At 49.3% G+C, this 25,327-nt stretch overlaps 1 protein-coding gene across 7 annotated transcripts; it reads right to left on the reverse strand.

Annotated features, from left to right (window-relative positions):
- Window positions 1-817: 817 nt before the first annotated feature.
- On the reverse strand, window positions 818-25,327 carry LOC148642191 (SPRY domain-containing SOCS box protein 1). 7 transcript variants are annotated; one of them, XM_088617566.1, is made up of 3 exons: window positions 24,947-25,327; window positions 5,773-6,763; window positions 818-2,511 (listed from the first exon to the last, which is right to left on the reverse strand). In XM_088617566.1, the coding sequence occupies exons 2-3, from the start codon at window positions 6,580-6,582 to the stop codon at window positions 2,443-2,445; spliced, it is 879 nt and encodes a 292-aa protein (XP_088473692.1). In that variant the 5' UTR covers window positions 6,583-6,763; window positions 24,947-25,327; the 3' UTR covers window positions 818-2,442. The 7 variants fall into 7 exon arrangements, with proteins under 7 accessions (XP_088473692.1, XP_088473698.1, XP_088473693.1 ...); XM_088617572.1 differs by having other exon boundaries at window positions 5,889-6,763; window positions 24,947-25,226; XM_088617567.1 differs by lacking the exon at window positions 24,947-25,327 and adding an exon at window positions 23,949-24,515.

The raw sequence follows: 25,327 nt of genomic DNA on the forward strand, positions 1-25,327 counted from the left end.
TACACAGCCATTCCCAGACGGGGATCTGACGACACCTCCCAGTCCGCTCCGCCTGCGGAGGCTCTCGAACACCATGACCTCTTGAGCCCACGGCAGGAGACACTTGAGAAACAGGAAGCAGAAAACCCCTCAGTTTCCTGTTGCCGTCAGCACGCCAAGGCAAAGACCGCACGAAGGAGGAAGCTCAGCCCGTTCCCTCATCTGTCCGTCTCGGTCACGTCCTCTGACCTTGACAGTCCAGGAGCCACAGGCTGTTAACTGCAGGCCAGGCCCTTCAGGCAATACTGCTGAAGATCGGCGAGTAGCTGGTGTTCTTATAGACTCAGGGGCTCTCTGCTTGCTTGTCCTTTTTAAAGGGCAAGGCATCATTGACATGGCAGCAAAACCTCCACATGGTTCATCTGGAACATGCCGAGAGGGAGGAGGAGGACGACGACGACGACTCAAAGCCACACACCTGAATTAAGGCAGCAGCCTTACTGCATCACCCAGTTGGCTAGCTTGCCCCTCCTTTAGGAAGGACACCTCTCCCTTCTGAAGGAGTGAGCCTCTAAAACTAGACTTGAAACCATTTTAGGACGCTGTCCAGCTTTGCAACTTCCAGAAGAGACTGAGCAGCTGGAACACAAAGCTTGGAATCTGACTAGATGCAAAGCAGCTAAAGAGTCTTCCATGGGATTGCATGAGGTTCCCAGACAGCCAGGTACGTCGTCAGAGGGGAAGCGCTCTGCTGCCAAGCCCCAAGCACGCAGGGAAGAAACTTTCACTGCAAACCTGAAGCACTGAGATCCACCTCCAGAGACGAGCAGGCAAGAGCTTGTTAATTTATAATAAACTTTATTAGGTAGTTACGAACATTATCTACAGCATTGAATACAAAGGAAAGTTTAGACTGTGCAGGCCTAAAAAGAAAAGGGGTACTAAACTGAACAAGGTTGGGGGGTTAAGCAGCACTGTGCACATGCTTAGCAAAATAAATGCCAAATAAGGACAAGTTGCACTTCTTTAAAAAAAATCAAAAGAAAAAAATGAACATGTGATTAAAGCACTGGTTGTCTCTTGTTCCCCTGGAAAGCCATCATTTAAAAAGGTCTGCACAGAGTGATTCATAAAATGTTCTTGCACGCCACTTAAAAATACTAATCGTTTAATCTTGAACAGAGAATAAGATGAAACGGTGAACAAGGCACCCTACAGCAGATACACCACCTGTACAGTTTAAAATACGTTCCTACCACCCATTTTCCTCCCTCTCCCCTGCCCAGAGTCCATCAACCCAGACCCAGTCCTCCACAACAAATACAGGCACAAACGAGGAAGATCCTACCTCCTGGGCACCTGACCTGAAATTTAGCACAAGTAACAATTGGGGGAGGTAAAAAAAAACAGAAAGCAAGATTTCCTGATGGATATGCAATATGTGTAAATCATGGTAGGTATTTGATAAAACTGGATTTTTTTACAAACATGTCTACACAAGCATAAGAGGCACTTGAAATATTGCAGAGAATGCTTTGTCTGCACTGAATAATGGGGTTTGTTTGTGGTCACTTGGCTACAGTTCTCACAGTGTGGTCCTTATAAAGGTCCATGCAATTGCTCTGTGGGTGACCAAATTAGTTTTCTGGAACAGAAACTCCGCTGCTTCCTGTGTAGAACAGCATAGACATCTGAACCACAGCAATCAAAGATTTGTCCTGGCTGGTCTAACTAGCCAACCGTGAGAGGTCTGTTAAATGAAGCTTTATCTGATATCCCCCAGAAAAAAAAGAACACTGCATGACACTTTCAAAATTGGTAACGAGCAATTACATAAACCTACACTTATAAATTTAAAAAATATGAATATCCTGCATAGTTAAAAGTCAAAAGCATAATAAAATGACATCTTGTAGTTAGTTGAGACCCGTTAACCCATTCAGAATGCAATAAAATTGGCTAAAAACAGTGCTAAGTACACAAGTCACAAACTCATGGCAATCGAGAGAGATTAACCACAAACTAACAGTGATCAACACATCCATCAAGAAATCCAACAACTGTCTCCAGAGCCCAGAAGTCAAGGAAAAACTTATAAAATTTCGCATTTTAAAAAGGCAGGAGGAGGAGAGACATCCAGGGAGCCAATCCTCCGCGCTTCTCGGGAGCACGACGGGAATATTACCAAAGCCATCGGAACGTTCTATATATAGAGGGGTCCACATCCGGGAACAGAGGCCTTGAACACTTCCAGTATAAGAACGAGACCAAGTCCGAGACCGAGGAATAAAAAAAACACCAACATTAAAAGGCCAGGTGGAGACCCCTGTGAGCACGGCGGGGGCGTGGCGATGGGTGGAGGACCCCCGGAGGACAGCGGGGGGCCGCCGCGGCGCGCCGGCCGTCATTGGTAGAGCAGGTAGTTCTTCAGGGCGGCCGGGAGCGGGAGCCCATGGATCTCGCTCAGACGCTCCTTCCCCAAGGCCACCCGGACGGATCGCCGGCACAGGTCCATGAGCGGCATCGGCTCCGCTGCGGGGGAGGAGAGAAGAGGGGAGAGAGCCGTCACCCTCCGAGGGAGGAGAGAGAGACACACGAGCAGCCCGGGGCCGGAGCGGAGCTCCTTCCAGGAACCGGGGACACGAACCCGACGCTGCGGCCGAATGCTTTCTGCTTGAGCACTGGACATTTCAAAGCCACGTCTCCCTAGGGAATTATCCCGTCGCGCTCCGTGAAGCGAGCGAAACCTGCTCAATAAAGGGTTTCAAACGGGCAGTAGGGCGAAGACGGAATGAAAGAGGTCAAAAGGTGACTCTGGGAACCCCAGTTTGTGAGCGAGGCGAGTCACGAGCCACCGCGGGGCTTTAATCCTCCTGTTCAGCCTTCTGGTTTCTACCATCCAGAACCGCTGCCTGTCCCCTGTTCTGCCCGACTCGCCCTCTCCCAGCAGGCTACGGGAACCGTACTGGGCTGCGGCTCTTCGCCGGAACCCCACGGTCATTTTAACCGGCACTCATCCGACGCGAAGCCGACGGGATACTCCTCTCGCCCGCCAGCCCACTTCGGGGGAAACGGCCCGGCTGCCCAACACCGCGGCCCTCCCGAGACATTCCAGCACAGCCCCGGGCTGGACCGCCCGCACCCCCGAGGGAGGTCAAGGACAGGCCTTGCTTCACCAGGGCGGAACCCGATCAGAACCCCACTGGCAACCCCCTCAACGCAGAGGAACCATTACCCAGACTGAACACGATGCAGACGGCAGGAAAGGGCGACCTCTGAACCTAAGCCTTCAGTAATGCCCTCAGCTGCCAAGAATCTTAAGGGCTTGTATGAGGTCACACGACTGTGACCATCGCTGCCGAGGAACAGGCAGCGCGTCAAACTTGTACTCATGGGCTTCATGTCAGAACAAAAGCTACATTTGAAGCTTTACCCCCTCCCCAAAGCATTTTCAGATCTCTTAACATAACTGCCTGCATCCAGTTCTCACAGGAGAGAGAGAGGGGAAAAAAAAAAAAAACAGACCTCCGTTTTGGCCAAACTCTGATGTCATCAAGCTGAATAATTCACAGACTGAATGTTTTCTTAGCCACAGCAGGGAAGGTTTCCCTGAAAAATGGTAACACCTGCATCCTGACTGTTCTGTAGCATTAATGTAACATCACTAACCCAGAACTTGCATTTCCTGAACTTTGTTGGTTTTGTTAGACAACCCCCCCCAGCCACAGTCTAATTTCAGAATTATGTCATTTCACCGTCTACCATCTGCGTGCTAAAACAACCCCATTAGACACTTTCATCTCGGCAACTAGACAGCGTCAAATAACAGGAGATTACTCGATAAACTGTTCTGGCTGCCGAATACATTGAAACGCTCCAGGACCACACTGTCCCATGTCGATTTAGCCTCTCCCCCGTCTTCCACGAGGAAACGTCCTGGGAGCACGGTCCTGCTACACAACACAAGCTAGCCGGGTCCCCATTAACATGTCCTGAGGCTCGTTTTATTCAGATTGACAGATCAGCTCCGCTAGAAAAGGCAGGCCAAGTACTACGATCCCGGGTTCGATTCTCAGTCACGCCCCTAGCCGACTGATTCCCCAAGCACAAGTGGAGACTGTTATTGTTGCAAACATGCTTGTCCATTGCTTCCCCGAGACAGAGGTGCAGAAGACTGTGGTCCTGGGAAGGACCTGACCTCATCACAGCTGTATTCTAAAGGCCTTCAGAGCAGACAAGGGCAGGCTACCACAGCCACAGGCTCACCCACTTTGCTTAAGACCATGAAGCACCTGCGTATTACAGGGGATTCTCGGGTCCTACCATCGGCTGAGAGAGTGCAGTTTAAATACATAGAGGATTTGCATGAGGGCAGTTTGCCTGGGCAGCCATAGACTACAAGCATACTGCAGATTCAACAGCCCCCCAGCAATGCTCGTGTTACTTGAAAAGGAGGGCTCATGATTCTAAAAGAAACTGATAAGAGGAAGAGATGCGAGCTTTGCGATTTGCACTAAACAAACGTACAACCATCTGCATTCGTAAAAGGGGTAGTCATTGTAAACGGTGGGAATGGACTGTGGTTTGTCAGGTCTACATCACCATGCATCACAGAATTAAGTACCATAAAGATTCTTACATTCACTCAAAAACATTTTGTAAGCTCAATTATTCTAAAAATATTATAAGGCAGCGTCTCCACATTCTTCCAAAATTGTGGAATTTAAAAAGATGCCAGCGCTTGCCTGGTTTATATTATGGGCAACACTTAGATGCCACGGCCCTTGTGAAATTCACCTACAGCAGCTGAACGATTCTGTTTCGCAATTTAAAAACCGTTGGCTGATGTAACAGGTTTAGCAAGCGGAAAGGTGGGGTAATATTAAACGGGTTTAATCTACTTATTACACTGCACAATCACTTAAAAATTGCCCAAAAGCAAGACAATTGCACAAGAGGCGCGCCAAGCGTCAGACGCAGCAGGATTGCGCAGGCCTGAGCTCGACTGCTGCACGAGGACAGCAGCTCATCAAGAGCAGCCTCATCGATCATCTTCAGCAAACTGGCCCTCTGACCCACACCTGCAGCTCTGGCCTTGAACGCTGTGTGCACAGCAAACTAAGTGATGTCACAAGCTCTATCTAATCAGTGGAAGACCCGTGCTTAACACAACACTGCCCACTTCACTTAACCTGCATGTGAACTGGTGACCACCAGCGATGACCTGCCAGCTGGTCTTGCAGTGGGAGAAAATGCAGATTTTCCTCGGGGGTCTCAAAACCAGTATATCAAGATGCACTCCAAACCTATTTTATAACCAGATTTTCAATAACTTTGTGATAAAGTAAAATAAACTTTATTTGTGATGGCAACTCAGTGCAAAACACAAAGTTGCTGCAGATGGGCAATTTTCAAGTCTTGAAACGTTTTCCACTTTCGGGTAGCTACTTCAGCCCTCTATTGGCAAAACCTTTTAAGAAGAACTCGGTGATACAGGCGACCTTACAGGACTAGAAGCTGTTCTGTTCCCCCGAGAGGATTCCAAGCAGGAAAGCAAAAAAGAAACCGTTTTCCAGGCTCGCAGCAGAACAAAGACCTCTACGTGTGCCTGTCCAGTTTGCACACCAATACAGCTCCCAGCTCTGGAGACTGCAATGCGTCACCTTCCTGTGAAGAAGCAGTTCCCTCAGCAGAGCCGCAAGAGTTCCTACAACCTACAGAAGGAAACGCAACCGGAACACAAGCTCTGCGGACAGAGCTGGCTGTCAAAGCAGTGCAAACACACGCACACACCTGGCTTCGCGGAAAACACAGAACATGGAAGGGAGCTGGAATTCGGAAAACATCTGTGGCATCTCGAAAGCAATTCCTCAAGGCTTTACAGGCGGCAGAGGGGAAGGGGTACTTACGATCAAGCCCGTTTAGGTATCGGATTTTAATTTCACAGTGTCCCCAGACTGCGCTTACTACAGGATACAGTTTCTTGCCCTTCAGTCCCCTAAAAGCAACTCCCAAGTACTGCCCGTCCACAATGAAGCTCAGGGTGCCCTCGTCCATGTCCAAGACCACCAGGAAGGAATCGGGCACAATAAAGGTCTCGTCGGGCTCCAGGAAAGCTGGGTATGTTTTACTAGGCTGGTTCTTGCCGTCGTGGTAGAGTTTATTCCTCCCGAGGTCCCAGCCCCAGGACTCGCCGTTATTCCCCACGAGGGCCATGTAGCCCACGGAGTGCAGGGGGGCGTCGCCCGTCGCCACGCCGACCACCGCGTGGGTGCCCCGCTGCCGCATGGCCCAGCTGATCTCCCACACGTGGAGCCCGCGGGTGTAGCCCACTTTCCCCCGGATGGCGTCGGTGCTCTGGGCCACGGGGTGCCGGTGGAACACCAGCTTGTTGTCCTCCTTGACGAAGATGTTGAGGGAGCGGTCGTCGTTGTTCCAGGAGTGCTGCACCTGCACGTCGGGCAGCGCCTGCGGCATGTCCAGCAGCATGTCCAGCCGGGCCGGCTTGGCGTAGTCCAGCGCCTGCAGCTCCAGCTTCAGCGGCCGAAACGCCGGGTCCCTCATGTCCACCGTCTTGATCCCGCCAGGAACCTTCTGCCCCATGTTCGGGTTTTTTTTGGGTTAGTCCTCGTTCGCAGGGGGGGGATGGGGGAGGGAGGGGGGGGGGGGGGGCAGGGGGTGTCCGCGGCACGTGCCCCCTCCTCCTCCGCCAATCAGCAGGCCTGCGCCCGGGAAGGAGACGCCTCTTGCTAGGAGACCGGGTCAGGGCTGGCGCCGATCAAGCCTGCAGAGATTGGAGAGGACAGAGAGGAGACACCCGGGTTAATCAATCATTCACAAGCCCTGCCAACCTCACCCCCACCCCCCGCGCTTTCCAAGCAGGAGTTAAAGGGACAGAGACGGAGACAAACCAAAGAGGATTTGCACAAAGTTGCAGACCTCCCAATGGATAGACACACCTGCTGCACATGATCTCAGCCAGGCTTCAGGAAACAATGTTACCTCTGCAGTAACCTGTAGTGAACATTACCTAACGCAGTCAATACATCATTCATTAGAGTGGTAAACAGCTGGGGTCATTCAAGGGCATGGACAGAAAGTTTCACAACACCGCAATAAAATTCATGCCAAGGGGTGGGCGAGCCGGAGCCTATCCCAGCTATTGACAGGTGCAGAGTGGGATACACCTTGGACAGGAAGCCAGTGCACTGTAGGGCACATGCAGAGACACGTGCACACTCACCAGGGCCAGATTTCCCCAAAGCCCATTAAGAGAACATCTGTGGACTGGTGAAGGAAAACTGGAGCACCCTGAGGAAACTCACACAAAAACAGGGAGGGCATACAAACTCCACACAGGTAACAGCCCAGGAACTGAACCCAGAGCTGCTAACCACAAGCAGGTCGATGGCTCTAGTGCCCCACAAAAAGCTACCACCTCCAAAATCATGTCACCATCTAACTCGGTGGCTTTCAAGCCTAGACAGGAGACAAGGACCTTTTCTGCGCTCAGTGAAAACTGAAGTACGTTTCCAACAACTTCTGCAAGCTGAGGACATTATGTAATTCAGCTGCTTCCTCGCCCATCTAAAAAACTCAGAACAAGTGAAAAACATCTGATGAACAAGTAGCAATAATGCAGTCCTCACAGCACTTTCTTTTCCCCCCTGTTACACTGAAGCAGCGAAAATGGCTTAAAAAGTTGGATTTTTTTTGTATTAAACCAAACCTCCATCTTTCTCAAAAATCACAGCAAACCCCATTTCCCCCCCCCCAATAACTTTTCCCTCTTGTTTGCGATAAAGTACCTATAACTTTGGGTTGTAAAGCACACCCGCCCAGAAATCAGAACAATCGAGCTGGAAAAAAAAAAGCTGTCTGTACGGCCATTTCCTTTTAGAAGCTTGTCTAGTCAGAAGATAACAGGAAAGGCAATATTAAAATGTCTGGCCTTTAAATACAGGCATGCAGCTGTGTGCTTTGAACAGAAGCCACAGCTGGCACGCTGGAAAGGCTCAGCGCAAGGTCCTGCGGGCATCGTGCCCTGCGGCCCAGCGTGGCCATGTGAACCCGGGCAGAGCAGGGCAGCACTCCCAGGAGCGGGAAAGAGTTGCTGCTTCAGTCGAGACTGTGCCCGTCCTGTGCTTTGCAGATTCTCCCCCCCCCCCCCAAGATAGACGGAAGCGATCCCACATGGGCCGACCGAGCCCTGGTTGGCCTCTCCCGCAGCAGGGAGACGCTGGGCAAGTTACCGAGCTCTGCAAGGTGACCGTCAAAGAGGCTACTGTCCCCTGGAGCCAGCTAGCCAAACGTCAGGGCAATTCACAAGGCATGAAATTTCCACCTGGCAAGTCCGACGTGACCACACTGGGCAAAGGCTCTGTGCACTGGAGCAAGTGCGATGCGGGCAGGCACCTTCAGGAAACCTGCAGCCCTCCAATTAAAAATAAACTGCATAAAAGCCTCCTTACTATAGAAAGACCACAGCGTCTGAGGTACTACGATCCGACACCCCATCTCGCAACCTTCGCTCTTCTACTTCTGGTCTCCTGTCTGTCCCCCAAGCCTGTCTACACCCTATGGGTGAGGGGGCCTACTCCTGTTACACACCAAAGGCTCTGGAACTCTCTCCCCAAGGATATCAGTCACCTTCTCTAAACTCCTTCAAATGCAGACTCTAAACCTTCTTCTTTAGAAGGGCCTTTACTTAACTGGTTCTGCTCTTTACCCCTCTGCCCCTCCTACTTTACCTACTACCCCTACTTTACCCCCTCCTATTATATTCAGTACGCCCCACCCCATCTACCGTCTCATTGTGTATGTTGTCTTTGTCATTCTGTAAAGAGCTTTAAAAGGTGCGATAAACTAATCTTATATCAAACTTCAAATGCCAGAGAAGCTAAGAGTTTCAAGACAGCATAAATCATTTCCATCCCTCTGCTTCTGAAAAGACATGAATCTTAAACATTACATTCGTCACAGATATTCTAAATATTGAATAGCTATGCGTTTGGGGGCTTAATGTCTCGCCAGCTTTAAAAAAAAACCCCAGCAGCGATGAGGATTAAACTCAAGAGCAAGAGGTCTCGCACCTCGGCTTCCCATCAACACCAGCTTGAAAGCAGGAGGTTTGAAATGTGCTCTCGCATGGCCTGGCACTGAACCAAAAAAACATCTCTCCTTCCCACCTCAAAGCCATTAACACTGTAAGGAGCTACTAATCAGCAACTGTTCACCAGCCAGACAACCACACATTCCTCCAACCTGAACTCACCACTCTGCAACAGCAGTCCTGCAAGAAGCCAAGCTGCTCTGCATGGGTCTCTTCAAAACCTTCAGAGCTAGCGAGCGACAAACTGGCTCTCAGGCAAAATACAATAGCCCTCTATGATATAGAAGGGCATTGTATTGTAGAACCTCTAACAGTAGGTTAACATCTCATTTTGACCAAATATTAGGTATCGAAACCAGATGGTGCGGACTCTGCTTTGGCTTGCAGTTCCAAGACAGGACCTTATTTTAAATGAGACAGGCTATTTCCAATCAGCTGAGAGGCTTCAACGTACCGTTATGCATTTCCCACTCCAAAAAAAGACTCGGCTTCACTTTAAGTAAGGCATCATCAGAACCACAATGCAGATTTAATTTTTTTTCTGCAAGGTTCAGCAATGAAAGATGGGAGGGAAAAAATGGTTATAAGAAAAAGTGGGCAGGTCTGATCATACAAACGTGCCGTATCTTTAAATAAACAAACGTCACAATGGCAATGCTAAAAGGGACAAAATCACTCTTGTCCATTTTAAAACCAGTTTAGACTCCAACATCTGGGTTACATATGTTCCTACAGAAGGGTTCTGTAAACCAAGGCAGAACAGGTGTGGAACACACCACTGTAGTCCTAGCACAGACTGTCTCCAGCCAGCTTTCGTAAAGGGACTTTTGCATCAGAAAAAAGCAAAGTATAGACATGCTGGTATGGGGTTGGGGCATCCTTATGTTAAGCAGTGCGGCATCAAAATTGCAGCCATCAACTCAAATCTGTACTGGTGGTTCTCCCCTTGTCTGCTTTGTGATGCTTCTGGATTCTGTCAATAGACGCATGAGCACATCACCTACATGAATCTCATGGTCCACCGCATCCTGCAAAAAGGGATCAAAATGGATCTGTGAGCAGTGGACTGAAAAGGAAACGTGGTATTAACTTGTACCCCCAAAAACAGACATATTAATCTGGAAAATGGGGAAAGCCACAACATTGCTAAAAGATTAACTTTGGCACAGATGACGTCCGAAGTCAAGACTCAGATCTTTGTGGTGAGCCATGAAGCAAAGCAACTGAAAAACAATTTGCATAAACCAAAATTGGAGCAGTTAAGATAAATTGGTGCATAAATGTATCGCACCGAAAAGCAATGTTAAACAGTGAAGTCCAGAAAAAGTGATCATTGCTGAATTTGTATATTCTAATGAGTAGAACTGCAATATTGCACTTCTGCCCTTCCACAAGGAACTTCCAAGAGGCCTTTACATAAACCAAAAGTACTTCTGAGTTTATTTAATAAAATACTAGTAAACCGGTAACTACCAGATAGTTAAATGTGGAGAACAAGCTTTATCTGGTGTCCACGTACATCGAAAGTATCAAAAGCTGCCAGTTTATACACATCTAAACAACTGTACGCACCTGCAGAAATGCAGTCATCACTCCAGGTAGAAAAGGAAAGACGGCTTGTCTTGATCCTGTACAAACCCAGGACTAAGCAAGGCCACTGAAGAAGCCTGGAGAACAGGCCTCTTCCCCAGCTCTCGAACATTCACATCGGATACAGTCATCTACTGCGATAGAAATAAGATCAAAGGGGAGTCATCGCTGAAGCGAAGGAAATTAAATGAATAGCTGGGTTAGCAGGCACAGTGGTCTGTAGTTAATACCTTCCTGCTCCTCTCTGCTGCTTTCCCACTTTGACAGCTGTTTGCACAGCAGTAATGAAAACTTTGGGGAGGGGTTGGGGAGAGGAAAAACCACACTTAGCTCACCCACTGGCTAGACAGGTTAAACTGCGCTATTCCACTCAGGTAAGCTGCCAGGCCAGACTTCACCGAGCGCCGTTAGGATGAGATTGTGCAAGACGCACACAATCCCAGTGATTTCAGACACAAGGGCCACAGACCAACCGCAGGCCTGCCGTCACCCGAAAGGCTCAGCCGGAGGTCTGGTACGGACTAATCAGCTCTGACAGGACAACCCGCAATGAAACGTTGGGGTGCAAGCTGTTAACGCATCCAACAGCTGCTAAAACGAATACACAATTCCTCCTCTTTCATGTGGGATGTTGGGTCCTGCCACCGGGACACCCCACACCACCTTCCAGCTTGGTGCTGCCCCTGCCACTTGCTCCAGAGCTGTGGATAGGGTCCCCTTTCTGAGGACCGGAAATGAGGTAAGCCCAACTTATACGTTTAACAAAAAAAAATTCCCACTATTTAAAATGGAAATAACATGTGCCAAAAATGTTACAGATGTAACACTTAGACTTTTGCAAGTCAGTACATTATCCCCCCCGAAGTGAAACTCAGTAAATAAATACCTTTTGTAAACTAAGAAATTACAAAAAGAGAAAGCAAATAAAAGCGATTTAAATTGCTGTCAAATTAACTAAACCTTTCCTACCATGGGTGAATCTCCGATGAACAGGAGAGTGGTAGAGAGGCACAGTCTGGAAGGCATTACTCCCAGAAGCAGTCACTTCCCTCCATTCAAATCTGTCCTCACGAAACACTGGCTTGCTGGTAACAGATCATACTCCACTATGGGCTGCTACACACCAAGCGAGCTTATTTAAACACAAGTAAGGGCACCCAACTGCATTGCACATTCCAATGGGCTAGTTCAGGTGCCAGTGAAATCAAACCAGTCCATTGAATTCTGGAGCCAATCCTGGTCAAGATATGGTGCTCTACACCTGCAACCTAAATTTGCATCTTGCATCCAAGTCTCTGCAGAATAGCTTTAAAACCTTACAATCCGACATGGAGGTCAGAACTGAAAAGACCACACAGAGGCCGTCCCAAGGCCAGGAGAGCCTTTGCACGCGCCCTTGCAGATAGCCGTCCTCCACAACATCAAGCACAACCTGGGATTGAACCTTGTGCTACTGCTCTACAACCACGAACTCGAGCAGCGCCGTCAACCTGCTCAGGCTCTTCACACCCTGCGTTTTGCACTGGGAGCACTCAGCTTTCACTTGCGCACTAGAAGAAATTGTTTACCATATCTGCTTAAACCAAACCAGATGTACAATCTAAATTTATTTAGAAAAACAGCATTCGGCAGCAAGTGCTCACCACCAGACGTGCGAGGAGGAGAGGGCTGCCTGCCCAACACAGCATGTTCCACACAGGCAGCGATTCGGGGCACAACAGGAGAGCCATACTGCAAGTCAGGAAGCAGCCATTACCCTAACACACTTCCTACACCCACCCCCCCACCCAAACATTTGGCAAAGCTGGCTGGTTCTTAAAGTTGCCAGGACAGAATTTCCCTCATCAGACCACAGAGCTGGGGACAACAATACTTCTTGGAAAGCCAAGAGTAGGGAGAAGGAAAAAAGAAAAAAAAAAAGTCATCCCACTTGAGCTCGAGGTCACTGGCTGATTCACCCCTGCTTTCGTGGAAACAGCTGGCAGGAGCCTAGACAGCGTGGGGAGGCAGGAAACTCGTCTCTCAGTCCTAACCTATACCCTTCTGATGATTCTTCTGAATAAAATGTAGTTGCGCAGTTACACAACCAGTCATTCATAGAATACGTTTGTTTGTTTTTTTTATTAAGGTGGCAAGAGGGAGGGAAAAAAAAAGGATGTTTCCACAAATTCGCCATCTCCCATGCGGAGCCGCTTTTAATTCATCACAGGAATGTAGCATGTGCTGCCGCCCGCGAGGAAACAAGAGCAGATGTTTTCTTTCGGATGTTTCAGCAAGTCGAGCGACATGACCTGGCGCAGACAGAAGCGCTCAGTCGGGATGGTCTTCGCGGCTGTGGAGACCACAGGGACAGCCCGCGCAGAAAGGGAACAGCCAGAGCACGACCGTTTCGGAGCCAGCCCTCGTCAACGCGACAGGCGAATGATTTCCACTTCTCACCACAGATTGCCCTCAGCCTGGACGCCGCCTCCGCCGCAGGGCGGGCAAGCCAGCCCCCTGGCTCCGTGTCCAGCCTACCGAGCGCCGACGGCCTTGCTGCTTTCCCAGAGGAGTCCGAACGCCTGCCCCAGCTTCCCCCGGTAGGAAATTTCACAACCCGTCCTGCAATTCCCCGGTGATTCACGCAGCACATGACCTGGGGAAGGTCAAAGGGAGGAGCTCTAATCTTTTAAGGAAAAACCTGGGCCTTGGAAAAAAAAAAATAGAAGCTAATTGCCAAAGTAAATGCAGCTTGTGTGTGTAGCTGCCCTTTGATCAGAGAGCTACACCACAACACTGGAAACAGGCATGGCCGAGGAAAACAAAACAAAACGTCTGGAAGTGTAAGTTACCCCACAAATAAAAACGGATAGGATTCCCATTGCCGAGATCTTGCTCACTGGTCCACACAACAGAGCCGTAAAAAAAAAAAAATGGCCAAATACATTCCCCCCCTCCCCCCAAGCGGTCAGCTACCAGGTAGAAAGTACCTGACTGGGATTATGGGGTGAAGAGGAACCTGAAGATGGGGGTTGGGAAGAGTTCATATTGTAGGTCAAGAAATCTTGAGAAGGGGGCAAAAGATCTTGCAGAAGTAGGGGGTAAATATGGCAAGCTCTAAAACCCCTGTGAATCATTTTTGTACGTCTCCAGTTTATCAGAAAAGCACACACGCATTGCTCTTTAACAGGACAGGAAGACCAACCAGGCTTTACGCCTTTATACATGGAGTAAAAATCCTACCAGGTTGAGCACAATAGCCATCAGTCTTTGCCCCCTTTTTAAAAAAAAAAAAAAAAAAAAAACAGACTTGTGTGATGTGCACTTGAGACTCCTGATGATGCACAACCCTGCAGAAGCCCAGCAGCTTCACAGTGACCTCATCCTGCACCAGCACGCTGTACCCCAGAGCTCACACCACAACCCCCACCCACCCATCCCCCGCTTGCAGTCTAAAGGGTGGCACATTCTGAGCATCGCACACACAAAAAAAAAATGTTTCTCTAAAAAGGTGATGAGGTCACTTCAAATGGTTTCCAGGTCTGGCAGGAATTTTAAGTAACAAAAAAAAAAGCTTCTCCTCTTCCATCACTTAAAAGGGCAAGCCTAGGTAAATCACAGGCAAGCTCTAGGCTGTGCAGCAAAGTTAATTAAACCAAAGGAGACCCAAGAGCAGGCCTTGCCGCTGGAAAAGAAACCCCAGCCTCTCCTGTAGCACCGCAGGGCAAGTGGAAAGCTGGACTGCGGTGGCTCATTTGCAAGAGCTGCAGAGAAAGCCCGTTACAGAATGTGAATCACAGACTTGTTTATGAACACCGGAGAGAAACTCATCCTAAAGAAATCAAGCCACTAGAAAGGAATACTGAGAAACACACACTTCTGTATTCAACCACAAAGTGTTTTAATCTGAATGACACAGTGACCCCATTTAATACGTAAGGATTCCAAATAATCATAACCAAGTCTCTAAACCTCCGTGCCCATTTAGCTGCAGATGCATGGAGATCATTTAGCATTTGCAACTTTTGACACCAGTTTTGCCTAATTGACTGAACAGCAATGAATTTTGTACCTGACCTGAACAGGTCAATTTTTTTTACCTATTACAAGACAGCTCAGTGACACAGCAACACATTGGGGTACTTCTGTTAAAGCGCTATTTAAAACAAGACACTTGAGAGGGATTTGCTAATTGAACTACATGGCTCAGGTAATGTAGGATTTGGAGTTTTAGATGTTAAACTTCCCCCAAGAAGGGCTGAAACTCACGGCTTAGTTTGTAGCCTTTTTATAGCTGCATTCTACATTGGCCTGAAAATGACTACAGGAGCTCTTGCCAAACCAGTTCCACCAGAAGTCTCTCCCCCCCCGATTCCTGGGCAGAATGCGAACGCCTCTCGTCTCCCAGCAAGTGTCCGACTTCATGGGTGAACCAGTCATATCAGTGCACCTATTGCTCGCTTAAAAACAGGCAGGTGGCACAGGATGCTCTCCCACAAACCGCTTCCCCCAGCCAAGAGCAAGCTGGGGAAAAAGGAACGTCGGAGTCCTACTGTAGCCTCTGTACTGCACATCCGCAGGGGGCACTAGCAAGGCCGACAGCGCCCCCAGCAGCTCGGCAAAGCCACTGCGCCATCCGTAGTACACACGACAAGGCTTCAAACCACCAGCATCCCGAGCAACTCCACAACCCCATACAGAGGGGAACAGAGGTGCAGGGGGCTCTTCCAACCCCTCGTCTTGACACCTCAGGAAGAGCGTCCCCGTACTGGGAGCTCAGCGCCACCTGGCGGAGAGGCATGTCGCTCACTGACCGTAGCGCAAGGCTGCAGGACAGGGTTCACGGTGCTGCCAAGAGAGCACTGCCCGACTCGTCTTCTTACCATCCTCAGAGGCACTGACATGGCCCAGGCTCGAACCCGTGACCATAACCCTCCATGTTCTTGTGAGCGAGTCCCTTTACTGGCTGAGCCAAGCAGGAAGTTCCAACAAAACGGGACCAAGTATTATCTCACAGATAGAGATACTCTTTGGAGGATATCCCACATTAAGTAAGCACATTTAGACTGACAGGAGCAGATCAAAGACAGACTCAGCAAGAAGTGCTGCAGGCTCTCCAGTTTCAGATTTTAGCTCGGCAGTCCAGCACATTGCAGCAGATCGGCAGGCATCCTTGCAGCAGATAATCCTTTCGAAATAAACGGGGGATGATTTATCGGATGGCAGAGCTCCCAAGTAATTCATGTCAATGATTAAAGAACTAAGTCAGTAGAAAGCCTTATACAATTAAAAAAGGGGAAGTTTTCTACAAAAAAAATAAAATAAAACCCTTTCTGAGCAAGTCTCAAGATCCCTCTATGGGTTAAGACCTACTGTGACAGGTCACTCATTCCAATCCTGAAACTCTTACAGTCAACAGCATCTTACTCAAGGCCAGCCAAGTGCTTCTGACCGGACAGCCAACAGCAGGTCTGAAGAGGCACTTGCTCCCTAATGAAACACACAACATGGCCATCTGCAAACTTCATCTGGACATCACGGCGCAACCAAGCCCGTTAGCGGCTGTTCCACTTGTCTCTCTTCACGGACAGGCCCACAAGACAAACCTGTTTCCTCCATACCTGGAGGTTTCCATAGTTACCGCATCTACGTCATGACCTAAACACAACCGTTTCTTCTTCTTCTTCTTCTTCTTCCGGCCTGGAAGGGCAAGCTGTCCTGTTCCAAGACCTCCGCTACGCAAACACCGCGCTAAAGAGGTCAGGACCTCCGCGCCGATCTCCCCCAAACCGAGGTGCCCAACGCCAGGCCCGCAGTGAAAACCACTACAGCGCGGGGCCCTCGGCAAGCCTGACACGCTGGCGGAGGGAGGCGTTTCAACCAACGGACCCCACACGGACACCACCTCCCTTTACGAGGGAGAGCGCCACCTGCCCTTTCTCCTTCCAAACCCTCACTGGGAACACCCGAAAGAACCTGGTGGCGCCTGGGAGGAAGACCACCCCGAGATCTCTAGAGGATCTTTTCCCACTTGGTTGGCCGGGTAAGCCCACTGAGAGCAAAGCACACTATCACAGTCCGGAGAGAGCAGGAGGCCTGCTGGCCCATCCTTCCGTTCGGGCACGAGGAGCCAACCGATCCCACTCTCTCACCCTGGCTTCCTCCAGGAAACAGCTGGACGGCTTATGGCAGAGTGCCGCCGCTCTCAGCTCCACAACAAGACCACAGGCACAGCCTGGAGTGCCAGAGGAAACACCGGAGGACTGAACACCACACTGGGGCATCGGCGCCGTCTGGCGGCATCTCTCTTCCTTCCTCAACCCCCCCCCACCAAAAAAAAATCCCTTCTGTGGAGGATCAGGAATGGAGACCCGACAGCGCACAGCCCGGCACAGCTGTGGCCCGTGTCACCGCTCCAGGGGACTCCCAGTGTCTGCAGCACCAGCAGTGGGCAGCCAGCCCTGCCGCTCACCACACAATTACTGGAAGGCCACGGGAGGAAGAGAGGTGAGCAGGCCAGGCCTCCAAGAAGCCAGACGAGACAAAAAAAAAAAAAGAAAAAGACTGGAAACAGACGTGATGTTCTGACTCAAATCTAAAAATACACTGGCCAAGTTTCTAGACTGGCGATTCTTTCAGCATTTCCTCAACAGGATTAGAGATTAAATATTTCTCAGCATGTTTTATTATTTTCAGGGCTCATCGTGCACATGGCTGGCTTTTATTCCACTGACAAGCCATTAGCCTCCTGTCACCCAATAAAGGCTCTTTAACTCTCCAGCCCTGCACAGCCTCCTGAAGCTCAAAGCCAAGCGAATGAAACCTGAAAGACCTCTTTTCTCATCTCAAGGTGGCCTGAAAACGAACATTTCTCAAAGCAGCAAGTACAGCTGCCAACCAGAAGAAGAAAAAAAACTCACCTAATATTTTCCGCGATTGAAAAGCCGATGTACGAGTGAACAGCTGTGCACGTAGGTCTGGGCAGCAAGTCCCCAGTCTGAGATGCTATGCAAGACGAAGTGGGAGAAAGAAATTGGAACGCATCTGAGGAGCTATACTGAACTCCTGCAAGCTTGGAGGAAGAGCTACGGGAGTGAACAATTAAGATATTTTGTGCAGATGCTGAGTCAGAGTGGCACTGCAGTGCACAAAGAAAATCGTTTTCAAAAGGTTAATAGCTGCAGGGCTAATAGAGCCAACAGCTCACAAGGGAAGGAACCAGAAACTCTGCTTTCGCAAATCAGGCAGACAACCCTGCCCTTCTACTGTAATAAGATCTGTGTATAGTAATTTAATCTGATGGCAGTGTACTCTGTTAAGGAGAAAACATTCAGGCCTGTAAAGTAGGCTTTCCTAGGGTACTCCGGCTCCAGAAAGATGCCTTTCCAGAAAGTCAACAACTGTAGACGTACACACCACCCCCTGCAAGATGGAGATGCAGGACCTCGAGAGCTTTAAGCACGGCGTACCACCACCCAGAACCCACTGGTGCGCAGGACGGGGACAGTGGGAGGTTGGGACCGCAGGACCTGCTGGCTGGAGAGACCGCCCATCACAGAGCGGGACCAGAGATATGCATCCCAAGGTGCACAGCCAGATGCCACAGCACAGAGGCCTGTTCAACCAGAGGTTCTGCAGCACAAGTGGACATGCTGCTGGAAAAACCCAGGAATAAAGATGGCAGCAAATATTTCTTCATCTACAGTGTCTCCATGCAAGACCCATTTCACCACGTTCCTGGACATTTTCTTATTTAGGAAGATCTCCCTTTACTGTGGGCATGGCAGCTCTTCCTGGTGCCAGGATTACCCATTTTCAGCCTGCACAGTGTGTGTAATTCCAAAGGGCGTCATTTTAAAAGCTTCGGCTATGATATGCAGGGTCACACCATTGGCACCCAAATGATACATCTTTGTACTATTTACTGTTCCTGCCTCCTGACCCCGAGCACAGCCTTTACAAAAAATGCATTGACCAAAAGCCAGAATACTAATCCAAGTGACCTCTTCTCACCTTTACAATATCAGCCTTTCCTTTACAAAGCTTTATTCTGATGCACGGGCATCCCTGTACACACACTGCGCTCACCAGCGCAGCCACTGCTGCCAGCCTTATGAGACATATTCCACACCCCTGAGAAGAGGGTTAGGAGTTGGCGCTTTAAAAACCCTCGGACCAGTAGAGCTCTACGTGCTTTACGACCGCGGGTTCGAGCCTGGGTTGTGTCACTAGCCTCCTGCCTGGGATTCCAACTTCTCACTTGCCTCCCAGCATCCCCTGCAGGCACGCTGTGCGATCAGGGAGGGACGAGCCCATCTCGGCCCACCCCCACTTCCTCGTTCTCCTCGCGTGAGGCCACACGGCTCACACCCATGAACCGGAGACTCAAGTTTGGAAGGCACAGCAAGAACTGCTGATCCTAAATTAATATACACCATGTCCTCATTTCTGTCCATCCTAACCCAAGAAACTAAATAGGCCAAACAGCCACTTCTGCTCCACACGCAGTCTGAATAGATCACTTGGAGATCCATAGATCAGGAGCAGCCGCTCCTTAGATCACAGCTGGCAAGTCTCCTCAAAATGAGAGCAATTAAGAACCGTTAGTAGACACTTCAAAGGGAAGAGGCTCTGTGGAAGTCTGTGTTCAAGGGAAGACGACCAGCAAACAAATGCTTAAGAAGGGTAAACTAAAGAAAGGATGTAATTCAGCCCATCTTCTTCCTTTCAACACAAGAAGACCATACTGCATATAGGCCAGCCCAGCAGGCTTTCAAAAAAATTTAAACTTGAGCAAAAATGGGGCGGGAACCCAGAGGCGCACAGTCCGCCTGTCCTTCAGACAGGCCCGTCTCCCCCCCCTGAGCCAGTGCTGCACAGGTAGGCACTACCTGCCCGCTGACCCAGGCCCGCTTGCTGCTATTTTAAGTCAAGCGACTACTCAAAAGCCCGGATCCTATAAATAGCTCCCTTCCCCAAAAGAGAAGCACACACGTCACCCTCGTCAGCTTCATAACATGCTGCTCACGCACCGTGAGCAGGGAAAAAAACAGCCTTCACGATTCATCCTGACTCAGCATGGCAAAGACACAAAACCGGTTCTCCTGTCCGAGAGCCTGACGTCGATATTCGTCAACCCAGTTCCTAGGATTGCTGCACATTTGCTATGAGGGCCAACAACACGTCTGAAAATGAAGGTGAAACTCCACCGACACACCTTTGTGCTCGTAGTGCTGAACAGGATGTTCCATGTGCAAAAAGAACTGCGCTCTGTACACTGGGACGGACTGTACTCAAGAAGGCTAGGAAACTGATCAGATTAGCTTTACCCTAGGGCTGGGTGATACGGCCAAAAACATTATCACGATAAAAGTTTTCATATCAGTCGATATCGATAATTATCACGATAAATGTCAAATCATTATTTCTTTCAAGTTTAAAGGCAGATTTTTTCTCCTGAGTGAAATTTGAAGAAACCAGACAGCTAATTGGTAAATTAAACAACTCTCTATTTTAAGAGCACAACAAACACTTTCCGAACAGCAGAAACATTAAAAAAAATCTGCAGGACTAAAATTTACAAAATAAATATCTTAATAGAAAAATACTGCAGTGTGATAAAACACACATAGAAGATGGCTCAGACAGACTGCAAAGTTTAAAGTGCTCTGTTGTATGTCTGATTGTAAAAAGCCAAAATATGTCCTTTTCTGTCGACGACGTCATCGTCCTTCGAGCTGGTCGTTGGCAGCACTACATTTGCTTCAGTGTCTCTCATTTCTCCACTCTAACTACAATCCTGTCAGCCACCACCGTGAGAGTAAACACCACCACGTTAGCCACCCGGTCTGCAACACGCACGCACACTCACGCAGTATTTTGTGCGCATGCGCACATCATGCACAAAGCATAAACATGTATATCGAACATTTATCGAACTTTTGTTCAAATTATAAATCGAGGAAAATTATATCGCGATAATTATCGTTATTGAATTATCGCCCAGCACTTTACCCCGTGGTTTTTATGCTTTTGGAATCTCCTCCAAGAATGCTGTACAAGTGAAAAAGACCTCTGGAACTAGCAGGATGAAATAATGGAAGATAATGCTGGTGCAACCAAATTACACCAATTCATAAAAAGCAGCATTGTCTTAGGTGAATCCGAGCAATAGTGACTCCTCCTGTATAAAGTAAGGAATTAGCTGACCACATCAATGGTTTCATTATGATGAATAAGTACAAAACGTCATGAATGGGCATCAAAACCTGAACACCCATCTGTTGAAGGTGAGGGAGGCAGCTCTCCAAGAGCACAGAAGCCCAACGTTTTGCAATGCACTTCAACTCTACAACACGCTCTTAAATTAGATCGGCCAAAATCCCCCCCCCCCCTGCCTACTCAACACCAGGGCAGTGGAATCCCCTTCTTCCTCAATACGGAGGTTTTATTTCTACTGTCAAGCATGAAGACAAAACCTGCATCTAATGTCAGGCCTGTCGTGAGACTTCGCAGAATGCAGGCAAATCAGGGGCCTCTTATTGTCACAGTTACAGACAAACCTAATACTCCCAGCACGCACTCCACAACTATCACAAGAGGGACATTGAGCAGTTGCTTTTCCATCAGAGACCTGTACTACAGCCTGAAGACCTTTCAATCATCTTTTAAAGACAGTGAAGCCGATTAAGAGAGATTTTTAAAAACATCTTTGCAGGACATTAAGCATTGTTGCTAACAGATTAGGCATCTGAAAGCTGTGGAGCCAACAACAACAAAAAAAAGATTTAAGCAATTTGTTAAAGCAATGCTGGACTGCAATTGTGTATATCCAAGCACGTGTTCCCCCCCACCCCCCCTCCAATCCTGTTTTCCACCTGTATCAGATCTCCTCTGTTTGGACCTGGGAATAGTCTTGATTGCTGCAGCCTGATTAACTACACAAACAGCAATTTCAACCATCCAGCTGTAGAAACACAACATAGCGATCTTCAGACCAAAATCAGTTTTGGGATTCCAAAACGAGTTGATTCCTTGCCAGTATGTGCTCCGACATGCAGTCTTCAATTTCTTAGAAAGGGATACAAAAGTGACTTTCAAATGGTTTAGGTAAAGCAAACGAACACAAAAACTCACCCCCAAAAAAAAAAGTTTGGGGGAGAACGAGCTTTGATCTCGGTCAAGCTTTATTCAGCATAAGCAAACAACTGCACTTCTGAAGCACAACATCAATAAACTGGTACAAAAGACTCATGTAGGTGAACAGCTGGCACGTTTCCTGAAGCTCCGGAACACAAGTGTTTCAGATCAGCGAGCCCGAGAGTAGGACATTCCCTCCGCAGGTTAGCCGGCAGCACTCCGCCACACGAGTGGGGGAATTTCAGTCTAGACGTCCGACTTTCAGTCGGATACAATAGCTTTAGAAGCCCCCCCCCGCCCCCAGAAGAAGCAGTCACTGAAAATTCAGAGAACTCGCTTACACACACACACACACACACACACACACACACACACACACACACACACACGATGCTTTACTGTAAAAGCACAGCCTCCGTCTCGCTGAAGCGCACAGTCAGTTCAGCGCGGGCAATTCCCGTCCCTGATCCCCGCCAATTTTCCCCGACTCATACATTCCAAACCCAAGATTAACAGGCTTATGGACATCCACCTCTCTTCTGCGACCGGTTAATCACTCCCGCAGAGCCCCTCCTGGCTCACCGGCGCAGACTGCTCCAGGCACGGCCCCCCACTTCGGTTCCCAGCCCAAGTTGTGGACGAGGTGAGGGATATAGCTGCACCTTCTCCAACCAACACAAAGCCAGAGATCCAGACTGAAGTTTAGGGCGACCCGACCTCCAGCCTCCTCCAGGAAAGGCAGCACCACTGCAAAGAGCGCTCTCCGACACAAGAGCCCAGACTTTGGGGGGCGGTGTTCCCCCCCCTAACTCCCACGCCTCCACTCCGGGGAACTCGCACCCCTACAGCTCCCAAGTCACAAACCAGTCTGAAGGTCTTCCGGACTCTTGGGAGACACTCCAGGAACTACCCAGACCCCTACAGGTCCTTCTCAAAACCAAGATATTTGCACACAGATATTCCCCTGCCTAATTAAGCCAGAAGCCCTCCAAACACTATCATGACAAGAAACCCAGTGAAGGTTTGTGCCTCCCTCGTTTTATGCTCGGTACTGTGCTCGGCCTGTCTGCCATCAGGAAGGCGGCCAGGGCTCTGTCGAGCGGAAGGAAAGCGCCTCAAAACCTCACTCAGGTAAGAAGAGGCCGCCTTTCAATCCCTTGCTGAACGGCCCTAGCTGCTCCGTTTCACTCAGTACCGGAACCGGGCTTTCAGCAGAAAGCGAACGTGTTTATTTCTCTCAGAGCATCAGTGATAAACAGCACAAAGCTCGGTTGAGAGAAACGGACGTGACCATGCGGACCCCCGGGAGCGCCTGACCACGGGCAACAGCTGGAACGCTATTCAAAAGTTCGGGACTGGATACAGAATGGGCCATGAACCGACTGGTTCGCGGGTACTCAACATCCCCACTGTGTTCCTGTTGGAGGTATACATTGCGCGTTAAAATCACAAAAACTATCCTGGCTGTCCCATTACAAGCGGGGGGGGGAGAAAATTAACGGGCGTCTCACGGGTGACTTTTAGCTACAGACCGAACGGGTTTAGAAAACACCGGCAAAACGAGAGTGAAGAAGAAGTTCTTAGAAAGGTTCACTAAGCAATTCAGGGGGAAGAAAAAAAAATCACTTGAATGTAAATGGAGGTGGTGTGAGAAAAGCAGCGCCCTCTTGCGGAACTGTTGAGTTTCTACACAGTTTCTACACGGCTCCTGCACCAACTGGCTATTTTAAACTAGGAAGCATGTAAGAGGGCTAGGGCGACCAAGGTCCCCCTTTAAGAGCACAGCCCGAACCAAGCACTAGGGGCGACTCAAAGAGCCGTTCATCAAAATTAAATGCACCCGGGCTGTCATAATTAATCGCTTCCCAGTCCGCCGGGACCGCCGTCAGCTGGTGAACTTGTACTGCGAGGTACAGCAGCGTGCACAGTCACAAGGGCTACACAGGGATCTGATCACAGAACCGCTACTATCCAGCCCCGATTGAGGAAAATAAATGTTAAAAAAAAAATCATCACTTAAGCCAAGTGATGGCTTAAGTGGCTTTCACAAGACAGGCGGTCCCGCTTCAAGTGACTGGGGCACAAGCCTTTTAAAACAAGAATACATGCAAAACCGTAGCACGGCAGGCTAACGGCACGCACAACATACCCACTGGAAGACGAGTCTTCAGGAATTCGTTTAGAAACAAAATCAAACGTGACGTTTAAGAAGGAAGCAGACGAGAAACCGCAGGATCATCGGCCGCAATCGCTCAGGTGTCAGAGACGAGCCTTTCCATTTATTTTGGCTACTGAGGCAACTAAGTTTTCGAGTTCTGCTGCTTTCTCGCCGTTCCCCCCCCCCCCCTCTTAAGACGGCGTCCGGAATTTGCACAATTCAGCGACGAAAAAAAAAAAGCGTAATTTGATACACCTATGTCAAACCGAAAGTAAGGCCAGTCTCAACGGCCGGGAGGGGGGAGAAAAAGGAACGTTTTACCAAAATGAGTGCACACAAAACCGTGCAGAGCTCCCCCGATTGGGTGTCCTTGTAAAAGTTTGATTGCGAGACCTTAAAGCTCAGAAGGCGAGCAACAGTCCGGGCGTCTGCTGAGCAATGATGTACAGAGGGAAACAAAACCGATCCCCGACCCTAGCTACCTCAACCGGAGAGCTCACTGCACGAGTGCTGCACTCGCTGCAATTACGTCGCTTCCACCCCTAATGTCACTTAACGCCGTTTAGCTTAATTATAAATCATAAAGCACAACTAGATACGAGTCGCACTAAAAACATGAACACAGGAAGTCGAGACGCGCTATGGACTATTTACGTTTGGGTGCGCCTGTAGATTCTGTGAGATGCGGGGTTCGAGTTGATAAGCGTCCGGTTTTGTTTTTGTTTTTTTAAAAGAAAAGGTTTTAGATTTGCTTTCGAAAACGCAACCGGTCGCCTCCAGCATCTGCACAGCGTTTCAAATCCGGAGCACCGAAGAAGAACACCGTTTTCCCCCGGAGAGAGAGAGAAAGAGAGAGACATTACTCGGCTCGTTGGCGAAACGGAGACATTTACGAGAGTTGCCTTTATTTAAAAGAGAGAAACAACAGCAGCAACACCACCACCACCACCAGCAGCAGCAGCAGCGATAACAACAGAATTGTACTTTACCTGCAGAGGGGAGAGGGGACGAGTAGAGGAAACAAAAAAGAAGCGGGAGAAATTAAAACCGAAGCGGAAAAAAAAAGTGCATTCCCTTTCGTGGCTCCTGTGCTAGTCCATGATAATTCCTGCTTTTCTCTCTCTCTCTCCTCTCGCGTCTCTTCCTCTTTTTTTCTCTCCTCCTCCGGGCTGGAGCGCAATGATGGCTGCTGCTGCGCGAGACGGGGAGAGAGAGCGAGCGAGCGACGCCGGGCTCGCGCGTCACGTGCTACAAATAGCCCCGGGCTGCAGAGCAGCGCCTCCCAGCCGCAGCGCCGCGTCCCATTGGGCGGCGAGCGGCCCCGGAGCGCGCCGTCAATTAAAGCGCACCCGCCGGCGCCGCACGCTGCA

This window comes from Lepisosteus platostomus, chromosome 23, assembly GCF_059453375.1.
Source record: "Lepisosteus platostomus isolate fLepPlt1 chromosome 23, fLepPlt1.hap1, whole genome shotgun sequence".
Taxonomy (NCBI): Eukaryota; Metazoa; Chordata; class Actinopteri; order Semionotiformes; family Lepisosteidae; genus Lepisosteus; species Lepisosteus platostomus.